Below are 18,958 nucleotides of genomic sequence, written 5' to 3'. Positions count from 1 at the left end.
GCCGTCCTATGAGATCCATTCTTGACGGTATTCCTTACGCCATGCTGAAGATCCCTTGTAAGACTTGTCTCCAATATTCTGCATAATTCGCCTTTTCCAGGAATTGAAACCCAGACCTCCTGATTGAAATTGCGTCGCCTGGGATTCGAACCCCAGACTTGGGTGTAGAAGCCTTTAAACCTTGACCACTAGGCCACGGTGCTTCCACATTTTATTTTTGTATTAGTAAGCCGATTTTTTATTTGTACTACGTAAAAACCGGCTATACCTTTTATGTAATGATCTATTATTGAAAACCTATATGTAAGGAATTGCTCGAAATAATAATTGGTAACGGTCCAATTAATCTCTCTATTAAGAGCATCTCCAAAAGACTCTCTATTTTAGAGTTTGCAAAAACTTTATATTTGAAGTTTCAAGGTGTTATTTTCCAAAAGCAAAACTTCAAACTCAACTTCAAAACTATTTGTATTTTATTTTATGGTCCTTATATTTATCATAATTAACGTAAATCTATAGAAATTTTATAGATAACTAACACATATATAAAAATATTACAGAAATATTAATTAATAAAATCTAACACTAAAGATAAAAGTACAAATAGAAATATATAATAAAAATTAAAATACAAGCAATATATAAAATTATTCCATAAAATTATTGTCATAATAAATTTATGAAATAATGTGGTATTTTGTTTGTAGTTTAATATTTAATTATGCATTTTTATTTATAATTTTATTTTAAAACTAGAATTAGACAACAAGAATATTACAAAAGAAACTTAATAATTTTGTTAAGGTACATGAAAATATAATTATTATACAATGTGGTATTTTGTTTGTAGTTTAATATTTGATTATGTATAATAATTATTTCTTCATGTACCCTTTTAAAAAAGTTTTTTATTAAGTTTCTTTTGTAATATTCTTTTTGTCTAATTACAGTTTTAAAATAATATACATTTTATTTTTAAAAATTATTTAATTTTATGTGTACAACTTGAATTTATAAAAACAAATCTGAAACAATTATGAGATATAAGAACTTTAAGGATTAAAATGATAGACAAAAATAATAATTAAGAATCATAAATGTAATTTGTAATTAATTATAATGATCAAATTGTAAATAAAAAGATGAAACTTCAAATTTGGATTAAGTTTTGAGTAGTGAAACTTCATATTTGAAGTTTCACTCCACAAAACTCTAAATTTGAAGTTTTGAAGTTTTTTTTTGGAGAGCAAAAAACTATATATTTGAAGTTATAGAGTTTCTTTTGGAGATGCTCTAAGTATTAATGCGTTTAGTATGGGTTGTAACTTACAACCTTAACATAGTAAGCAAGGTGAACTGTGTTGATGACACTTTAACATACTAAGCAAGACTACAACTTAAACAATGTTCTTCGATTAATATATAGAAATATACTATACAAGTATTTGTACTTCATATACAAATTACTACTTACTACTCTTTTTTTATATTTATTTATGCTTAAAGTTTTTGCACACCAATTAAAAAATTGTTAATTTTTATTTATTTTATTATTTTGCATCAACTAAAACTAATTCAACCAATAAAAATTATACAATAAATTATAATTAGTCAAGAATATCAAATAATATTAAAGTTTACATAAAAATTGAAAACATCATATAAATTAAAACATTTAAAATGAAACAGTAGGAGTGCTTTTTTTGCATGTGATCATGCCACCAAATATAATTTGTTAGAGCATCTTTATCGCAGGTGCTTATGAGTTTACCAAAAAACTAATAAAATAGTGTGGATCTCAGTAAATTGAAACAACCGGCTCTTCTGCGTCTTATATAAGCGAAGATATTGGAGGGATTTTTGCACTGTTCGCAGCTCTCACTGACAAGTAGCTGGCGATCCGTGATTTGTTCGCTTTTTAATTTTTTTTTCAGACAAAAAAAACAAAAAAGTTGCCTAAGCAACCGTGAGATAAAGATGCTCCTATGTTAATTAGCCGGTAAAAAATTGAGTCAAATTAGTGAAACGTTTAGTTATGTTAATTAACCAGCAAGCTCTCTCAACTGTTGTAATCTCCCTCAACTAGAACATGAATTAGTTATATTAGTTAACCTGTAAACTCTAGTTATGTTCATTGTGAAGTTTAGTTAGAATAAAAAACCAAAGATACCAAAAACTGAAACAAGATGGGAGTTGGTTAATAGGATGTGGTCATCTCGAACGATGAGTCGATGATGTGTGTATGTGGGGGAGGGGAGACAAGCGACATGTCGAAGGATGCCAATTGGTCCAAATGACGACTAATCGAAGATAGCTAAAGTTTGTCGGACAAAATAGAAAGCCTCTTTACGTTAATACTACTACTACTACTTCTCTGGAAAAACGTTGCTGTTGACTTAATACTAGCTTGATTTTCAAGTCTAGAATCCCAATGCAAAAAGAACTAATACTTGTGGTGATCTCTGAAGTCTTAATTACAGTCTGGTAACAGCAAAAAAATATGATTCTTCCCATAGGGACTCTTGGTCCGATGAACTTGCTTGTAAGTTTATTTGACTCTTCTCTTCTTACTCATTTTAGATTTTATTCTGTATTTTGAATCACTGATCTTTTCTGGCGCTTAGATCTCATCAAGCGGCAGAAGCCATCTTTATCAACACCGCTGCTGTCAAAGATGTATGCGGGAAACCTCCAACGCATAAATATGGAAGTACATGTTTTTGTGTTGATGAAAACGTTTGGAAGGTTAGACCAAAATATCGTATTGTTTTTTGGACTGCTTCAGAGTTGAGTAGTTAAGAGGCATTACTGGTGCACAGACTTCTGGAGAGGCACAGACAAAGACAGGATCAAGCGGCTCATGAGACTGAAAACCAAAAAATTGTTCCAGTTAGCGTTTGGGTTACGAGAAAGTAATTTTTTCTTTTAAAATATAAAAGTAAAAATTTAAATATTCAATAAAAAATTTAAACTTAAATTGTAGAAATACTAAAATATATACATTATATGTTAATTTATATTATGAAATTCGAAAACAGAAAATATTTTCTATAATTTAAAAAAATTAAATAGTATGATTTTATAAATATAATTTATATATATATATATATATTATAATATTATGATTTTTAATATTTTATAATTATATAAAATATAAATATTGTTAATTTATTATTTTAATAGCTCATGTATCTGGTAGTTAGCTAGTCATAAGTATACCCACTAATTTCTAATCGTTGTACATGTCATACAAATATTTTAAAAACGATTAAAACCGGATGATCCATAAATGGCCGTAATTGTATTCGCAATCGACGTGGTTACACTAGTCAGACCTTTTTTTACACACGATAAATTATGTACATAGATTTGGGTTATCAACAAGTGCGAATATATGTTAGGTACTTTCATGTCTAACTCCAACTCTTTCAATCATGCGCTTCCGAATCAGAATCATAGCTTCTCCTTCGCTTCTATATTCAGTTTTTCTAGAACCGCGATTCAGAATCGCGATTCTATCACGGTTCCGAACGCTGCCGATCCCGCTTCCACTTCCGAAGCTGGAATCACAGCCAAAACAATGATTTCGTGTAAGTAGGATAAGAGTTATTCTTGGGTTCACCTCTAAAGGTTCATCAACCAATCATATTGTTTCATTTTGTATGCAGATTTTTCTTAAAAAAAGAAACAAGATATTTAGCATTTACTTTTAAAAATAAAAAAATAAAACAAACGAAAAAATAGTATTTGTTTGAAAAGAAAAAAATTAATATTATTAACACCGTCTACACTAAATCCTAAATCGTAAACTAAACCTTAAACCCTAAACACTAAACCCTAAACTCTTAGGTAATCTCTTAACCGTTGGGTAAACCCTAAACTTTTAGATAAAACCTAAACTTTGAATAATCTTAAACTCATGTCCTAAACGCTAAATAATAAACCTTTGGATAAATCTTAAACCCTTAGGATTTACTGTTTATAGTTTAGTGGTTAGGACTTGAGGTTAAGATTTATCCAAGAGTTTAGGGTTTATCCAAGGGTTTATGGGTTACCTAAGAGTTTAGAGTTTAGTGTTTAGAGTTTAGAGTTTAGTATATACGGGGTTAATAATATTAATTTTCTTTTTTTTGAACTATTTTTTGTTTATTTTATTTTATTTATTTTTAAAAATAAATGCTAAATATTTTGTTTCCTTTTTAGAAAAGTCTGCATATCAAATGAAGCAATATGATTGGTTGGTGAACCTTTAAGTTCATCCTAGAGGTGAACCCAAGTATTTCTCTTAGGATAAAACAGAAGGCATACATAGCAAGTGAATATTTGATATTTTGTTTGGGTCACAAAAAAAAAACTAGAAAATCAGTATTCACATATTAATATTAATTCGCCTGTAAATTATTTATTTAGAAAACTTGTCAAACTTGTAATAGTAATTGTAAAAAGTAACAGGAAATTCACACTTGAATTTTGTTCGGGTGGAGTCAACTAGAAAATCATTAAGTTCTTTTTTTTTTGGCTGTTACAAACTCAAACGGATCGGTATTAAAGGGAAAAAAACTTAAGGCAAAATGATCTCCTATTCCTACAAATTAAATACATACATAGAATCCGCTCGTGTATATATATCCAGGTTAAGATAGTTGTCTTTTTCTTAAAAACCAAACAGAGTGCATGCATTTACGCACCATATGCAGTTATGTTATCAATGTGAGGTCTGAATCAACCTCCTATGATCTATGCTTATATATGCTTTAAGACAATATGAAATGATTCAAATATTAAACTCTGGTTAGTTTCGTTTCTTGTCAAAATGGTAAGTCTCTCTCTCTCTCTCTCTCTCTCTCTCTCTCTCTCTCTCTCTCTCTCTCTCTCTCTCAACCTTAGACCTAATTTCAAAAGCTAAAACTTGATTTTTTTTGGCAGGATCTTGTTTTGATTGTATTCGTTGCAGCTTCAGGATTTCCCTGGTTAGGCTATGGTGAATCGGTGATGAAATATGGAGCTGTCGGGGATGGAATTTCAGATGATACATCTGTAAGTTGTTGGTGTAAAGAGATCAAAATAAGCTTAAATTATAACGTTTAGCTTACACTAAACAAATTTTGACAAAAAAGGCGTTCCAAAAGACGTGGGACAGCGCTTGTAACGGAAGCTCCAAAATGGGAAGTGTATATGTACCGTCAGGGAAAGCGTTTCTGCTTAACTCTCTCCACTTCAGGGGTCCTTGCAAATCAAAACCTCTCCTGTTCACGGTAAACCCTCTCTAAATGGATCACTTTTACAGTAACTAAGTATAGCCTCCAATTAAGTTTTCTATGTAATATAGATGGATGGAAAGATGAAAGCCCAGAGTGATCCAAACAAGTGGCAAAAAGGAGAGAACGGGATAATACCATGGCTCATATTCGAACGAGTGGAGGGACTTGTAATCTCTGGACGTGGCTTGTTAGACGGCCAAGGCAAAGGATGGTGGGACATTCATTGTAGAGACCATCCCGGACCCGTAATTTATTTAATCCCCATTTTCAACTCTTTTTTTTTTGTAACACTTTTAACTCTCTTTTTTTCTTTAGCATATATAACTGATTATTTCCATGTAATATATATTTTCAGAATTGCATCTGGCTTGCACCAACGGTAAGTTTTTTTTCTTTTACGAAAACAAAATGAAAAAACTTGGAAGGATGTATGAAATATATAGTTTCCCCCCCTGTAGATGATGACATTCAGCAATTGCCGAAATGTAATATTGAAGAGTTTGAGATTTAGAAATAGTGCACAATCACACGTTCTTGTTATGGGAAGCCAAAACGTGCATATCAAAGACATAAAAATAAAATCTCCGGAGGTTAGCCCTAACACCGACGGTGTCCACATCACATCTTCCTCCGCCGTTTTTATCACTCACTCCGACTTCGCCACTGGTAAGTTTATTTAGTAATAATCATTGACAAACAAAAAAAATTAATATTTAAAATGCTAACTTGCTAGTTATTCGTTATGAAATATAGGTGATGATTGTGTGTCGATAGGAGATCAAGTGCATGATTTGAGTGTTACATTTGTCAACTGTGGACCTGGTCACGGTGTCAGGTGGTTAAAATCTGCATGATCAAATTAAAATATATAGAAAAAAGGAAATTGAAGCTAACAAGATGAAGAAATGTGAAACAGCGTTGGGAGTTTAGGTAGAGGAGGAACAGAGGTAGCAGTGGAAGACATACGTGTAGCCCACGTTAACTTCACAGGAACAACAAACGGAGCTCGAATCAAGACTTGGCCTGGAGGAACTGGTTACGTGCGTGGAATAGAATTCTTCGACATTCGTTTCGCTTCCGTACAAAATCCCATCATCATTGATCAGTTCTATGGTTGTGCTCCTAATTGTGTTCAGACTGTAAGTATCTTCTTTAAAAAAAGATATAAAAAATGAAAAGAAAAAAAGATTTTAATTTATTGTATATGATCAGGAAAAGGCAGTTCACATAGAGAAAGTGAAATATATGAAGATGAGTGGAACGTCGAGGACAGAGGTGGCAATGAAGCTGGAGTGTTCAGGGAAGAATGCATGTTCCAAAGTTTTCATGAGAGACATAGACTTGTCTCCAGCCAATGGCATTGATTCTGTCACCTCTCTCTGCAGCTTTGTACAAGGCTCAACTCAAGGCACCATTCGACCTTCCTCTTGTATTGTATCCATCCAGTGAACCCACCTCTATATTGATTGACTCATTTGTTTAATTTTGGATGAAAATTAAAGAGGCCATATTTGAAATAAACAATAACTAACTGAAGTTAAAAGGGCCTATATAACAATATAAAGCCCAATAAGCTGTTAGAGCCCAAAGAGTTATTGAACTTGTTTCTCATTCTCAAAAAGCAAAAACCTTAAACCTCCGTTTTGTCTCAAAGCAGTTCCGTCGTTGGCCTCCCTCCATTCTCAGGGATCCTCAGATCGAAAAGCTCTCTCCTTTTTCCGGCGTCCAGCTAGGTTGAAGTTCGCCTGGGTTATCATATCGGCCGGCGGTGTAATTTAGTTGGCTATTGTTGAATCGCATTGGGGATTTAGGTATTTTCGATTGAGATGTCATGAGAGGGTTTGATTAAATCTTCTCTCTCTCTTTATAGATTTGGATTCGTCTCAGTTGGTATTGCTTGAGGTGGTTGGTTTGTGAATCTTACAAATTGCTAAAAAAGACTGAAGCTTTGTGGGGGAAACAAGTAAATGTTGTCTGGTTCAGTGTACGGGCATGTTTAGCCTCGAGAGGGATCATGCTATCTCTGCGACTCACTCGCAGATTCTGCTCTTCTTCTTCTTCTTCTTCTTCTTCCTCTGGTGTTTTTGCCCCCTCCTGCTTTCACCACCTTCCAGCTGAATCCAATCAGGAGGAGCCTCCTGCCCTTGTCAAGCTTAAATCTGAGCGAGACCCTCACAAGCTATTCAACCTCTTCAAAGCTAACGCCACTAACCACCTGGTGATTGAGAATCGTTTTGCTTTCGAGGACACTGTTTCTAGATTAGCCGGTGCACGTCGGTTTGATTTCATCGAGGATCTGCTTGAGCATCAGAAGACACTTCCACAAGGCAGGCGCGAGGGCTTCATTGTTAGGATTATTATGCTATACGGCAAGGCTGGGATGACCAATCACGCCCTCGATACTTTCTACAATATGGATTCTTACGGCTGCAAGAGGACTGTTAAGTCCTTCAACGCCGCGCTTAAAGTCTTGACTTTGAGACCTGATCTCCACGCCATCCAGGACTTCCTTCTCCATGTCCCCTCCAAGTATGGGGTTGTAATGGATGCGTTTTCGTTTAACATTGCTATTAAATCTGTCTGTGACATGGGGTTTCTTGACAAGGCGTCTCTGGCCATGAAGGAGATGGAGAAGTCTGGGTTGAAACCTGACGTGGTTACATATACTACGCTTATATCGGCGTTCTACAAGCACGATAGGTATGTGGTTGGCAATGGACTGTGGAACCGTATGGTGCTCAAGGGGTGTAGGCCTAATCTCACCACCTTTAATGTTAGGATTCAGTTTTTAGTGAACAGGGGAAGAGCCTGGGATGCAAATGATCTGTTGATGTTGATGCCAAAACTCCAGATGGAACCGGACAATGTGACATATAACATGGTCATCAAAGGTTTTTTTGTAGCGGGGTTCCCTGAAATGGCAGAAAGAGTTTATACAGCGATGCATGGTAAAGGTTACAAACCCAATGTGAAGATCTACCAGACGATGATACACTATTTGTGTAAGGCGGGAAAGTTTGATTTGGGTTATACAATGTGTAAGGATTGTATGAGAAAGAAGTGGTACCCAAACTTGGACACAGTTGGTGTGTTGCTGGACGGGCTTGTGAAAAAAGGCCAGCTTGATCAAGCCAAGTTGATTATGGGGTTAGTTCACAAACGAGTTCCACCGTTCAGCTCAAAACAGTTGCTCCCCCTTAAAGTCCATTTTGTAACTGTTTTACATGGAGAGTAGTAGAACAAATTTTGCTACGTTTTACACGACTATTGCGGGGCCAGAGGATTCTCTTTCTTTATCGCCTCCTCAGTTTCTCTTTGTATAGTTGTGGTGGAACTGGAAAATGGATGTTATTAGGAAGCACATTAACATCTTCTTGGCAGATTCAAATATATGTTCTTCAATGTCCTCTCTCTCTCTCTCTCTCTCAGGATGTACTGGGAAACTCCGATTAATGCTGAGTAAGTTATGGATGTCTTCAGTTATCAAAAAGTTTTGCTTGTTCACAGTATTTCAAGATGCTAATGTCCTCTTTTGGTTTCAGGTCCAGAGCGATGCGGCATTCGCAAATCTGTGAACATACCATTAGCATGGTGATGCACACACACACACGTGGCTCGAACAATGAATGAGCCAAAAGAAAGGTTGGTTCTATATCAACAATAGCATAATACTTTTCTGCTACAGTAGAGGCAAGAAGAAAATCTTTTTTTGGGTGAAGATTTAGAAGTTCCACAAACAATATTCTTTGTATTATGAAAGTAAATTACATAATAAATTTTTTTCTGTGTTGAACTTTTGAGAGAGACCACAATCTGAGAAAGCAAGCAATGTGTTAATTGAATTGTTGTTTTATCAAACATTCACAAGGACAGGGGCTTTGTAAGACTTTGACACGTGTTCTTATGATAAGAGTAAAATGTGGAGTTGAAGGTGCAAAGTTCAATAAAGACTATGACATCATATGCATGCGTTATAAGTACTATGAATCTCAGTGGTAAGTTAAAACACACATGGTGATGATCATATGGTCGAGGAAGGGTAAGGATAGAAACAAAGGGGGCAAGATCATCGCCTATCAATTAAAAAACAAAGTTGCGTGGGTTACTCGATCACGACACATATTACGTACACACACGTGTACAATACATCAATCTCCTTGTTATAATCGATCATTCCTCCTCTTCGTCTATTAAACTGCAAAGTCCATATATTCCGGATTTAAAATTTCAAGAGAAAGAAAACTCTTTGTGTTCTGTTTTGCTTTTGGATCATTTCTTTGGTTTTGGTTTTGGTTTTGCATTGCTTGTCCGTGGGGAAGGAAATGAAAGAAAATACGGGAAACCCTCTGCATCTCAAGTCGTTGAATCACATATCTCTTCTATGTCGATCCGTGGAGGAGTCCATGAGCTTTTACCAGCACGTTTTAGGTTTTCTCCCCATCCGGAGACCTGGCTCTTTTGATTTCGATGGCGCCTGGTAGTACATATCTTTTATATTACTTTCAATATTTCTTTTCAAATTACTTTCAAAATTTTAAATATATTTTTGTGTGTGAGAGTAGGTTGTTTGGTCATGGAGTTGGGATTCATCTTCTGCAATCTACAGAGCCTGAGAAACTACTCAAGAAAACTGAGATCAATCCCAAGGATAATCACATTTCTTTCCAGGTAGGTACTCATTTTTGTTTTAGTTGCCTTTGTGGCTGTATTTATGAAGGTAAATAGGTGAAATCTGACACCATATTAGTTTACTCGACATAAAAAGTAATATTAGAATAGAGAAAGGTTAAACAGAGTCTGAGTTATTTCAATTTGACGGAATAAACTTGTGTTGAATGCAGTGTGAGAGCATGGGGGCGGTAGAGAAAAAGCTCAAGGAAATGAAAATAGAGTATGTGAGAGCTGTGGTTGAAGAAGGTGGAATCCAAGTCGACCAGCTCTTCTTCCACGATCCTGATGGCTTTATGATTGAGATTTGCAACTGCGATAGCCTCCCTGTTGTGCCTCTGGCAGGAGAGATTGCTCGTTCATGCTCTCGTGTCAATATCCACCAGCTGGTCCAGCCACCTCAGATCCACCCCTAGACTCTTGTCATCTCCCTCTCTAGCTAAAATCTGTTTGGTCAATAATTTGTTAATAACTTGCGTGTAACATTTTTAATTTGTCTCTTTCACTTGTATGTGTTAAATATTTGCGTGTAATAAGACTCTCTGTTGAGGTTGATGTGGTTCCATTAGCCGGGAAAATGACCATTTGCTTCACTCTAGCCTCTCTATCTCTCTGCCATTTAGTTGAGAAACCAAACTCTTTTTTTTTTTTTTGCTCGTTTATTTAAATGACGTTACTTATAGCACAATTGAAACCTTGGAAGTATGCAAATCTAGCTAGGTCAAATGTAGATGCGTTAAGGAATCACACATGAGACATTATCTCCTTTTATATGTACATATGTTATTATATCAATCATCGCCCTGAAGAAGAAGTTGTCGCCTGAACTTTTGGATGAAATCTTCTGCGCATTTGTCCACGTCATGATCATGAATCGTTGGCTTGCTCTCTAGCTTACTATTGCCGTTTGAAGGAATTGTGACCGACCTTCTCTTCTCTGTAATAACCTTCTTGGAGTTGGTAACATTACGTAACTGCACAGGAAGTTGTTGTACAGAACTCATCTTCCTGCCCTTTATGTGTGTTTATGTGTAGGGTAATCTGATGTTTTGGGATAATATGGTGAGTGTTATGATTTTGGGGATGTATTTATAGGATGAACTGTTTGTCATCCCATCTCCTGAGTCTTTCTTATCCCTACGGAAACAACTTTGAATTTTTGTAAAGAGTAATTCAATTTGATTTGATGTTTGGTCATATAATAATGTTAAAAATCATATCATATCCTTTCAGCACTTATCCACTCAAATCTAAGCCAGTAACAACACAAAGAAAATATCAGCAAGTAGTTAAAATAAAATCATGCATCTTATGCTTCTCTTTCTAGTAATATAACCAATCCAACTAGATCATAGACTATAATACGTTTCTGTATTAAAATAGGAAAATAAGCATCAAATCTAAGGTTCTTTCTCTTTGGAAAAAAGGAAAGGCATACAATAAAATCTGACCTAACAACTTGATTAGATTATTAAAAGGCTACAAGCTTTAGGACACTAGGAGGAGATAAGCCACCGAAAGGCATCATTCATTCTTGACTGTTGTTTTCGCTGCTCCTATGACCTTTGTCTTTTTTAAGGTTGACTTGTTTTAACAATTGTGATACAACCTGTTCTTATGGGCCTGTTTTTCATGACTATATCTGCATTGATGATAGTTTGGTGTCTTTTAACATCAAAAGGGTTACACTAACCCAAGAGTTGGCACGTTTAGGGCTCAAAAGGCCGTTCAGACCCACAACCAAGAAGAAAAAAGTTCAAAGTCAGTATTGCATGTGTTAGTCTACTGCTGTTACGAAATGTTTACTGAATCTATTACAGTTGCTGGGGGGAGATGATCAGAGTTTATTACATTATGAATATGAAAAGATGACTTAAAATGTATGATACAGATGTGATCCCAGACTGTTCCAAGAAGCGTTTTGTCATCTGAGAGACAAGAAGGAGGGTATACTTGACCCGAATTGGAAGTCTGGACTGGAAGCATAAAGCTTCCCAGCAGAAGGACTGTGATAAACCATCATCATTTGATGGTTCATGATCAATGTCTTGTAGGTGTATTGTTACTTCAGATTTTTGTTTTTTGAACTAATGTTACAAGAGATCTTAATTGCTTGTTTTTTGATCAATGTCTTGTAGGAGTCTGCAGTTTTTTTTGTGTGGAGATCGTTACATGCTTCATCATAGAACACGGTGGTGCCGCCAGCTGGGGAGAGGGAATTTGTGGATCCATAGACGGACCAGTGGTTGTTTTATTTTGTAATTTTGATTTTTTTTTCTCAAGAACCAAAATAGGCATCAAGGTAGGGAAGTAAGATGAACGGAAACAAACTGAAACCAAGCAGATACAAACATCGTCTAAGTCCAGACAAGTTTAAATTAAGAAAGAAGCAGCAGAAGAAGCACAAATAGAAAATAAAAAAGACATGAGTATTCATTAACATTGCTAAGTATGTTATGTATATGTATTAATGCTCTTTTTCTTTGTGTGTCTGTCTTCTTTGACGTTGCTCCCTTTTCATCCTCTGGTAACTCCCTACCTGGATCTCCGTTTCGGTGGCCTTTTCCTCTGTTTAACCGGTTTCTTCCCGAAAGCAGAGCAACATCCAAACGCCGACAATCTCGGCGACGGGGGATCCACCGCCGGAGACACTCTTCCCGTGTTTCTATGGTGGCGGTTTGCTCCTCCTCCTCCGTTGGAACGACTCCTCTCGATTCCACCTTCCGTTCTTATCGGCTTGATTACGCCTCCAGCTGTTTGGTCCTCCTGACCTTCCTGTTCTTCAGTTTCGCCTTTGTGCTCGTTGGCCTGTTTGTTAAGCTCCGCGATGAGACGGTCGTCCCAGACTATACCAGAAGAGCCCTGTCGTCGGAAGGAGATGTTGGATCTCTGAAGACCCGCCATGGATGGCGGCGGTAACTCTTCTTTCTCCTCCTCCGTCTTTCTTTGTTTGAGGTTCCTCTCACTCTGTTTTTTTTTCTCTTTGGATGTTTGCTAAAAGTGGTTGGTTGATCACTGTGTGTTTCAGACTTGATTCATTGCTTCCTCTTCTTATCTTCTCAAGTATTTAAAAATAAGTTATGTGTCAGTGTCCCTTCTTTGGTCGTCCTGCTTCTTGACATCTCTAACCAAAATAGTATTATCTATCTATCCGTGAGTTTCATTTTTACTGTATTTGTTACGTAGTTAAACGGGAGAAGAATACTCGGTCAAAGCAACGGGTAAATTATGGGAGTAGGTGTAGAAAATTAAACTCTATTTTTAACGTGAGCTTTATCCATTTTTACCTGCCAAATCAAGATTTCATTTGAATAGGTCATCGCATAATTTCAGCAAACACGTATGTAGTCCACAACACATGGAATAAGTTTTTTTTTTTTAACACATGGAATAAGTTGTTCTTCGTTTCTTAAAGAAATCCATCGATGCTTTATTCAAAACTAGGATTGATCCCATGCTTCTCATGGGGAATATTTTTTTACAAATATAATATAGATGTATAGTTATAAGTATAGATGGATAGTTGTACACTATTTTGAAGAACATATAAAAAAGGAGAAGAACAATTATTTTACCATTCTACAAAATTATATATCGAAAAAGGCGGTAAGAAAATTACCTTGAGAATATATAAATCATTGATGAATCCGAGTGTCTTTCTGTCTGTTATTTCTAGCAGTCAATAGGATGCAGTGGATTGAAAAAATAATTTTCGTATTAATATGTACTGATATATCAAACATTTGAAAGAAATATTTTGTATTGAAAAGACTATAGTAATATAAATGTATAACTGCTCGTATATATCCTGTTAATTCTGTCTCCCATCATCCCATGGCAGCAATGATTTTGCTATCTTCAAGGCTTCATGTTCATCTCATCCCTACAACTTTACATGAACAGTTTTTTTTCTTGAACATCTGAAACATTAAAATTATCGAGAAATGATATCAAATTGCTTACCATAGTAGATTGACTGATGTTTTCAAACTATCTTTTGATTTGAACCCTATTGTACGGTAAAAAAACAGTTTATCAGTATGATCTTTTTGTAGTGAAATAATGGATAGATGTTTACCTTTTATCAAAAGCTCTTGCTCCATGTCTGCATTTTTCTTCTTTCTCTTTTGATCTAGTCTTGATCTAACTCATGGTGCCACCTATATTTGTATTTGTTTTGCAATTTTCTTTCTTCCTTTTTTGTCTTTCTTTCTTTCTCTTTTATGTGCAAGTAGATATGAACTAATTATGGCATTGTCTCCGTGAGTTAAATATTCTACTGGCAAAAATTAACTGTTTCAGACATGTAAAATGATGATGGGAGTAGTGGGAAAAATATTAGGGTTTTTATATAAAAATTTAAATAAAAATAATACACAGAAATCAGTTGACAAACGAAACTACTTTTGTTTTCTTTTATTTTTTTGCATGAGATTTTTTGTTTAAATTAAAAAATATTTTCTACTTGTCAGAATTCTATTGGAGAGGCTATTTGCGCTTTAGTATATAAGGATCTATAAATAAAAACTTTGAAGAGTGCATATTATTTTTTTGGTAATTATCTTGTTGCATGGCTTAGGTTGGACCAGCCCATTATCATTCATATTGTGGACAGTAACCACTCGCTCGTGTACAGCTTTTTTCGTATGGGCAACATATATTTTGTGTGGCCATATCTTCTTTGTAATCACCAAAACAAAAAGCTACACCGCAGATCTGCACTGCCAAGCTTTCATATCTCGAATCGGTTATGGACAAAATATGTTGAATTATGTATACGTTACATGCGAACAAAGCGGCTTTAAATTATGATTTTTTTTTGGTTTAAAAGGCGCATTATCTGTAACTGAAGATTTGATGGAACACCGAATATGTTGAGTGTCATTAGTCTATTGATTGTGTTATTTTTTCTAATGATTTGGAGATTGAAAAAAAGAAGAAGTAATAAACTGACATATTATTTGCGTGTGAAATATGTCAGCCTACGAGTATTGTTAGAGATAACGACTAACAAGTGGTAACCACAGACAGCATCACTCACCTTATCTTCAGACGGGAATATTATAAGATAAAGAAAATAAAAATAAGTGGCGCTAAATCTCAAAACCTTTTGAATCATCCCCCGCCAAAAAATCCGCACAACCCTTAAAAAAAAAAGAAAAAGAGAATTATATATAATATGAATTGAGCGCCGCCGCGAGAGAGAGAGAGAGAGAGGTGTTCAGGGGAGCAGATCCGTCCGTGCCTTCCCAGTTCTCAGGGAATGATATAGCAGTGGTACGTACGTCTTTAAACTTTTCATAGATCCCACTTTTACGGTTTTATTTTTCCGTTGAATCGGAGATTGCAGGTTAGCGTAACCCACAACCGACTAGATTCGATTCGAACATTATACAGAAATATAAAATTTGGTTTTTATATAAAAGCACACCAGATGTTTGATGAAATGCCTCTGAATAGAGAGATATGTGTGGTGGTCTCAGGATTGAACACATGTACGGGAGAAAAGGGTATCAGCTGGTTAAGGATTTTGCGAGTGGGGAGAAGGGTCAGCTCAAACCTTTCAATGTAAGGAAATGAAACTCAGATAGAGATAGAGAAGAATGCTTGTATGCTCGGAAGAATGATAGAAATCACACTACTTAATTATTAGTATTATTATGTTGTTTTTGAATCAGAGCAAGCTCTTTGATGAGACAATCGAAGAATGCGAGCAGAATCACCATCTCATCCAGTCTCTCATGAGGTATATATACTCTCTCTCCCAACCTCTCCCTCTCTTTATTATTCTTCATTTTGTTTGGCACAAAAAAAAATCTATGATGCCCAAACATAAAAGTTGTTGATGATGTTTTCCACTTTTTTAACCAGGAAAATGCAACGAGAAGGGTTGGAGGTTCCGAACAATAGAAACGCTGACCACTACGGAGCACTCGTTCATCACCTTTCTTTGATCCGCAACAAGCGCTGCCTCATGGCCTATGTGCACAATAGAGCAGAAATTGTGCGTGATCTGGCTTGGAGAGTAGGACTTGAACTTCCCTACCTTCCACCTGAAATCCTTGAGAAGCTCACCACTCTCGAGAAGGAGTATTTCAAGAACCATTCCGTTGCTATCACTTCCTACATGGGAAAAGCAGGCCTCGAGTTGAATGTCGTAAGCCATTTGGATTTTTTCTTTCTTTTACTTGGTCGTGAACACAACAAGAGTAGAGTAAATTAATTTATTCTGTGTTGGATTTGGGTGTTTGCTTCTTTCAAGGATATGGTGCCTCCCAAAGATCCGTACATCAAGGTCAGAGTTGTGGGAGATATCGACCGAGGAATTATGATGAATGACAAGGCAACAAATTTCGCACCTCACTCTATGCATTTCCTCAAACGAACTGATGCAGAACCCTACATTGCTCGGGTCTGTCTCTTTTCTTCTTTCTGTCTTGTTCCCCTACCTCCTCCCCCTAAAACCAATAAACTTATAGGCCTTCTTGTATAACTAACTGTGTGTACAAGATTAAAACACTGTAAGCAATGGCTTAGCAGAAACGTTCCCTACTGCAATTGCTGATGAAAGGGTAACTAAAGATTTGCTGGGGGAAAAAAACTGATGTAATAGGAGATGCAAATAGGGAAGGGTAGTGGTTTTGAACTGATTTTAATAGATGAGTGTAAGTGTACACTAGTGATGAATTGACCTCTGTCGTATTTCCCTTGTATTTTCCGAAGATGAAAAGCGTTTCTAAACAAAAAAGAATTGTGAATATGCTTTGGTGGGATAACAGGGGCAAATGGAGGAGCTGACAGGTTGAGGTAGATTGATGCAATAGGAAGCTTGGGTGATCTCACAGATTAATCAAACGGTATTGGTATGTGTGATCAAAAAGAATGTAAGCTTACATAGTCTTTCTTATTTGTATAATTGTAAGACAGGAACAGTGAAACCTCCCTCATACCAGCAAAAAAAAAACTCGATGTACAATTTGTTTTATCTTCCAAAGTTACTTCAGTAATAACATCACTAGGAACATGGCATTTTTGCTTTGGATAGCAGAAACAAGTTTTTATTCAGTGAGGAATCAAATCCTTGGAAGCTTCTAATGATCTTTGTTGTTTATCTTTTTTGGTAACTTGATTATGAGTAAAGCGTGGATGAAACTGAAAAATACGAGGAAGAACACCAGTGACTAAACCTTCAATCCTACATCTAATTACTCTTGGAGGATAAACCATAAGGGTTTTGACTTGCATTTGTGTTGTAGGCTAGCTCTCTTTGCCTTGTACCCCTAATTACTCTATATATTTAATTTTGTAGAAAAGACAACAAAAGAAAACTTGCTTTTTAGTTGACCAAGAAAAACGTGGGGTGGGTTTTAAAAAACATTTTCGCATGTTAATTGTTTTTTTTTTGTTTGCGCTCTCCAATCATTTATCTGAGTTTTCCCTCTCTGCTTTAAAATTTATATTTCGTTCGTTTTCGTCAAAAAAAAAAAAAAAAAGAACAATTGCGAAGGGATGGCGGTTACGAAGAAATGGGCATCGACAATCTCGGTGGTGGCTTCATCTGTGTTTGCATTCATCATCGTCTTCCAGATTCCTCTCTTCCGGTAACACATCTCATCACCACCATTCCATTTCTGTTGTTGACCATGTTCTTTTTTTTTTTGGGGGTGAAATCGAGGTAGAATGAAATTAAGATTTTTAGATTAGAGCAGCAAAGACCTTTGTGATTTTCATTTTCTGATTTTGATTTTGAGCTTTGTGTTTCTGAGCGAGAGGCAGCATTTTTCTCTCTATCTATCAATAATGTGTTGGTGGGATTTGCAGAGTAGGGTGCAGGAACAAGACCTGCGAGTCACCGTTGGAGGTTATATCTTCTCAGTTGATTGGAAGCGAACTCGTTCCTTCATCTCTTATCAAGACTCTCCTTTATCCTGGTGCCATTGCCAAGTCTCTTCTCCGTCGTTCTCCACCCCCAAGCTATCACAACTTGTTCCACTTTTACCATTTCCACCACCTGAATCGAGCATCCTCCTCCTCCTCTCTTTCAACCGATGATATCCGCCATCTTGAGGTTTTTTGCTTCCTTCTTTACACCTTTCTTCTGTCTCATCATATCCGAACTAATCTTGCTTCTGCGTCTGCTTGCACAGGTGTTTGCTGGCTGCTGTTTATGTCTGCTAGGAGCTTTGCTCAGCATCTTCAAACCCAGAAGACTAACCTTCATTGGCACCCTTTTGATCTATTGGGGTCTTCTCAGAGACATTCTTCTATTCAACTCCTCCTCTGTTCGTCTCTACCCAACGCTCTTTCTCGCTTCAATCTCTGCATTCCTCTCCATACGAAGCGATGTCAGGAAGATCATCCATTGTTGCTGCTGTTGCACCTCTAAGCCCCTTTCCAAATCTCTCTGACACTCACATTACTCAAAAAAGCGGAGACTAATCTTCTTACTTAGAGTTTCCAAAGAGGTAGTAGAAGAAGAAGTCACTATTATTACTCTAGTAATCATCATCAGATAAAACGGTTAAAAAAAGCTTGTCATTTCTGCGGAATACAAAAAAAAAAAACTGCTTCTATATAAGCTAGAATCTTTGTTCAATCTTATCCTCACAGCACTGCAAGTAAAAAAAAAAAAGGCTTTGAGCTTTAAGTCATTGTTGTCGTAGATGAATGGGAGCAATGTTCATTCATAATAAGTACCTGATTTCCAAAAATTGGAAGGGAGCATCGCCTCTTGCATCCTTTCAGACACGCTCCACTTCTTCCATCTCTCCCTAGAGTTTTGGCCTCGGCAGCATTTGTTGACAAAGAAAGCCTCAAAATCTGAAGCCCTCAAACATCAATGTGTATATATACTAAACAATGCTTCAGTCAGAACACCAAATCAGTATCTGACAAGTGATGGGTAGAAGAATTAGCTGCGACGAAACCACCTAACAGAGCCGGGTTCCACCATCTATACATTTTTGTTTGTTTTTATGTATATATATATAGCTATTTGTAATGCAAATGTAAAATAAAATAAAACAAGT

At 36.0% G+C, this 18,958-nt stretch overlaps 6 protein-coding genes across 8 annotated transcripts; 5 read left to right on the top strand and 1 right to left on the bottom strand.

Moving 5' to 3' along the window:
- The first annotated feature begins 4,877 nt into the window (after positions 1-4,877).
- Positions 4,878-6,762, top strand: LOC108830486 (probable polygalacturonase At3g15720). The gene is made up of 8 exons (XM_056995487.1): positions 4,878-5,037; positions 5,118-5,255; positions 5,330-5,506; positions 5,617-5,640; positions 5,720-5,927; positions 6,015-6,096; positions 6,178-6,400; positions 6,474-6,762. Exons 1-8 carry the CDS (start codon positions 4,993-4,995, stop codon positions 6,708-6,710), a joined length of 1,134 nt encoding a protein of 377 aa, XP_056851467.1. The 5' UTR covers positions 4,878-4,992; the 3' UTR covers positions 6,711-6,762.
- Positions 6,763-6,905: 143 nt separating this feature from the next.
- Positions 6,906-9,057, top strand: LOC108819242 (pentatricopeptide repeat-containing protein At1g80150, mitochondrial). The gene is made up of 2 exons (XM_018592246.2): positions 6,906-8,720; positions 8,804-9,057. Exon 1 carries the CDS (start codon positions 7,276-7,278, stop codon positions 8,494-8,496), a length of 1,221 nt encoding a protein of 406 aa, XP_018447748.2. The 5' UTR covers positions 6,906-7,275; the 3' UTR covers positions 8,497-8,720; positions 8,804-9,057.
- Positions 9,058-9,280: 223 nt separating this feature from the next.
- LOC108819254 (glyoxylase I 4) lies at positions 9,281-10,522 on the top strand. Its single transcript, XM_018592258.2, has 3 exons — positions 9,281-9,738; positions 9,824-9,929; positions 10,103-10,522. Exons 1-3 carry the CDS (start codon positions 9,584-9,586, stop codon positions 10,343-10,345), a joined length of 504 nt encoding a protein of 167 aa, XP_018447760.1. The 5' UTR covers positions 9,281-9,583; the 3' UTR covers positions 10,346-10,522.
- A 1,710-nt stretch (positions 10,523-12,232) lies between these two features.
- Positions 12,233-13,035, bottom strand: LOC108823575 (MAPK kinase substrate protein At1g80180). Its single transcript, XM_018596814.2, has one exon. It carries the CDS (start codon positions 12,831-12,833, stop codon positions 12,465-12,467), a length of 369 nt encoding a protein of 122 aa, XP_018452316.1. The 5' UTR covers positions 12,834-13,035; the 3' UTR covers positions 12,233-12,464.
- A 1,981-nt stretch (positions 13,036-15,016) lies between these two features.
- On the top strand, positions 15,017-16,960 carry LOC108816222 (uncharacterized). Of its 2 annotated transcripts, none has more exons than XM_018588802.2 (6): positions 15,017-15,206; positions 15,413-15,497; positions 15,583-15,675; positions 15,801-16,086; positions 16,192-16,341; positions 16,709-16,960. In XM_018588802.2, the coding sequence occupies exons 3-6, from the start codon at positions 15,590-15,592 to the stop codon at positions 16,733-16,735; spliced, it is 549 nt and encodes a 182-aa protein (XP_018444304.1). In that variant the 5' UTR covers positions 15,017-15,206; positions 15,413-15,497; positions 15,583-15,589; the 3' UTR covers positions 16,736-16,960. The 2 variants fall into 2 exon arrangements, with proteins under 2 accessions (XP_018444304.1, XP_018444296.1); XM_018588794.2 differs by having other exon boundaries at positions 15,018-15,206; positions 15,608-15,675.
- A 150-nt stretch (positions 16,961-17,110) lies between these two features.
- On the top strand, positions 17,111-18,525 carry LOC108816205 (uncharacterized). Of its 2 annotated transcripts, none has more exons than XM_018588777.2 (3): positions 17,111-17,530; positions 17,756-17,997; positions 18,077-18,525. In XM_018588777.2, the coding sequence occupies exons 1-3, from the start codon at positions 17,314-17,316 to the stop codon at positions 18,335-18,337; spliced, it is 720 nt and encodes a 239-aa protein (XP_018444279.2). In that variant the 5' UTR covers positions 17,111-17,313; the 3' UTR covers positions 18,338-18,525. The 2 variants fall into 2 exon arrangements, with proteins under 2 accessions (XP_018444279.2, XP_018444285.2); XM_018588783.2 differs by having other exon boundaries at positions 17,751-17,997.
- The last annotated feature ends 433 nt before the right edge of the window (positions 18,526-18,958 follow it).

Source organism: Raphanus sativus, chromosome 2 (assembly GCF_000801105.2).
Source record: "Raphanus sativus cultivar WK10039 chromosome 2, ASM80110v3, whole genome shotgun sequence".
Classification (NCBI taxonomy): domain Eukaryota; kingdom Viridiplantae; phylum Streptophyta; class Magnoliopsida; order Brassicales; family Brassicaceae; genus Raphanus; species Raphanus sativus.
The sequence above is the reverse complement of the archived record's forward strand: the minus strand, read 5'-3'. Positions and strand labels throughout refer to the sequence as shown.

Bases quoted from the DNA above. Each gene is read 5' to 3' on its own strand.
- LOC108819242 (XM_018592246.2), top strand. From the start codon at position 7,276: ATGCTATCTCTGCGACTCACTCGCAGATTCTGCTCTTCTTCTTCTTCT.
- LOC108823575 (XM_018596814.2), bottom strand. From the start codon at position 12,833: ATGGCGGGTCTTCAGAGATCCAACATCTCCTTCCGACGACAGGGCTCT.
- LOC108819254 (XM_018592258.2), top strand. From the start codon at position 9,584: ATGAAAGAAAATACGGGAAACCCTCTGCATCTCAAGTCGTTGAATCAC. The intron at 9,739-9,823 runs GTAGTACATATC...GTGTGAGAGTAG, and splicing joins TTTGATTTCGATGGCGCCTG to GTTGTTTGGTCATGGAGTTG. The intron at 9,930-10,102 runs GTAGGTACTCAT...TGTTGAATGCAG, and splicing joins ATAATCACATTTCTTTCCAG to TGTGAGAGCATGGGGGCGGT.
- LOC108816205 (XM_018588777.2), top strand. From the start codon at position 17,314: ATGTTAATTGTTTTTTTTTTGTTTGCGCTCTCCAATCATTTATCTGAG. The intron at 17,531-17,755 runs GTAACACATCTC...TTTGCAGAGTAG, and splicing joins TTCCAGATTCCTCTCTTCCG to GGTGCAGGAACAAGACCTGC. The intron at 17,998-18,076 runs GTTTTTTGCTTC...CTGCTTGCACAG, and splicing joins ATGATATCCGCCATCTTGAG to GTGTTTGCTGGCTGCTGTTT.
- LOC108816222 (XM_018588794.2), top strand. From the start codon at position 15,423: ATGTACGGGAGAAAAGGGTATCAGCTGGTTAAGGATTTTGCGAGTGGG. The intron at 16,087-16,191 runs GTAAGCCATTTG...GCTTCTTTCAAG, and splicing joins CAGGCCTCGAGTTGAATGTC to GATATGGTGCCTCCCAAAGA. The intron at 16,342-16,708 runs GTCTGTCTCTTT...GTGGGATAACAG, and splicing joins CAGAACCCTACATTGCTCGG to GGGCAAATGGAGGAGCTGAC.
- LOC108830486 (XM_056995487.1), top strand. From the start codon at position 4,993: ATGAAATATGGAGCTGTCGGGGATGGAATTTCAGATGATACATCT. The intron at 5,507-5,616 runs GTAATTTATTTA...ATATATTTTCAG, and splicing joins GTAGAGACCATCCCGGACCC to AATTGCATCTGGCTTGCACC. The intron at 6,097-6,177 runs GTGGTTAAAATC...AATGTGAAACAG, and splicing joins GGACCTGGTCACGGTGTCAG to CGTTGGGAGTTTAGGTAGAG.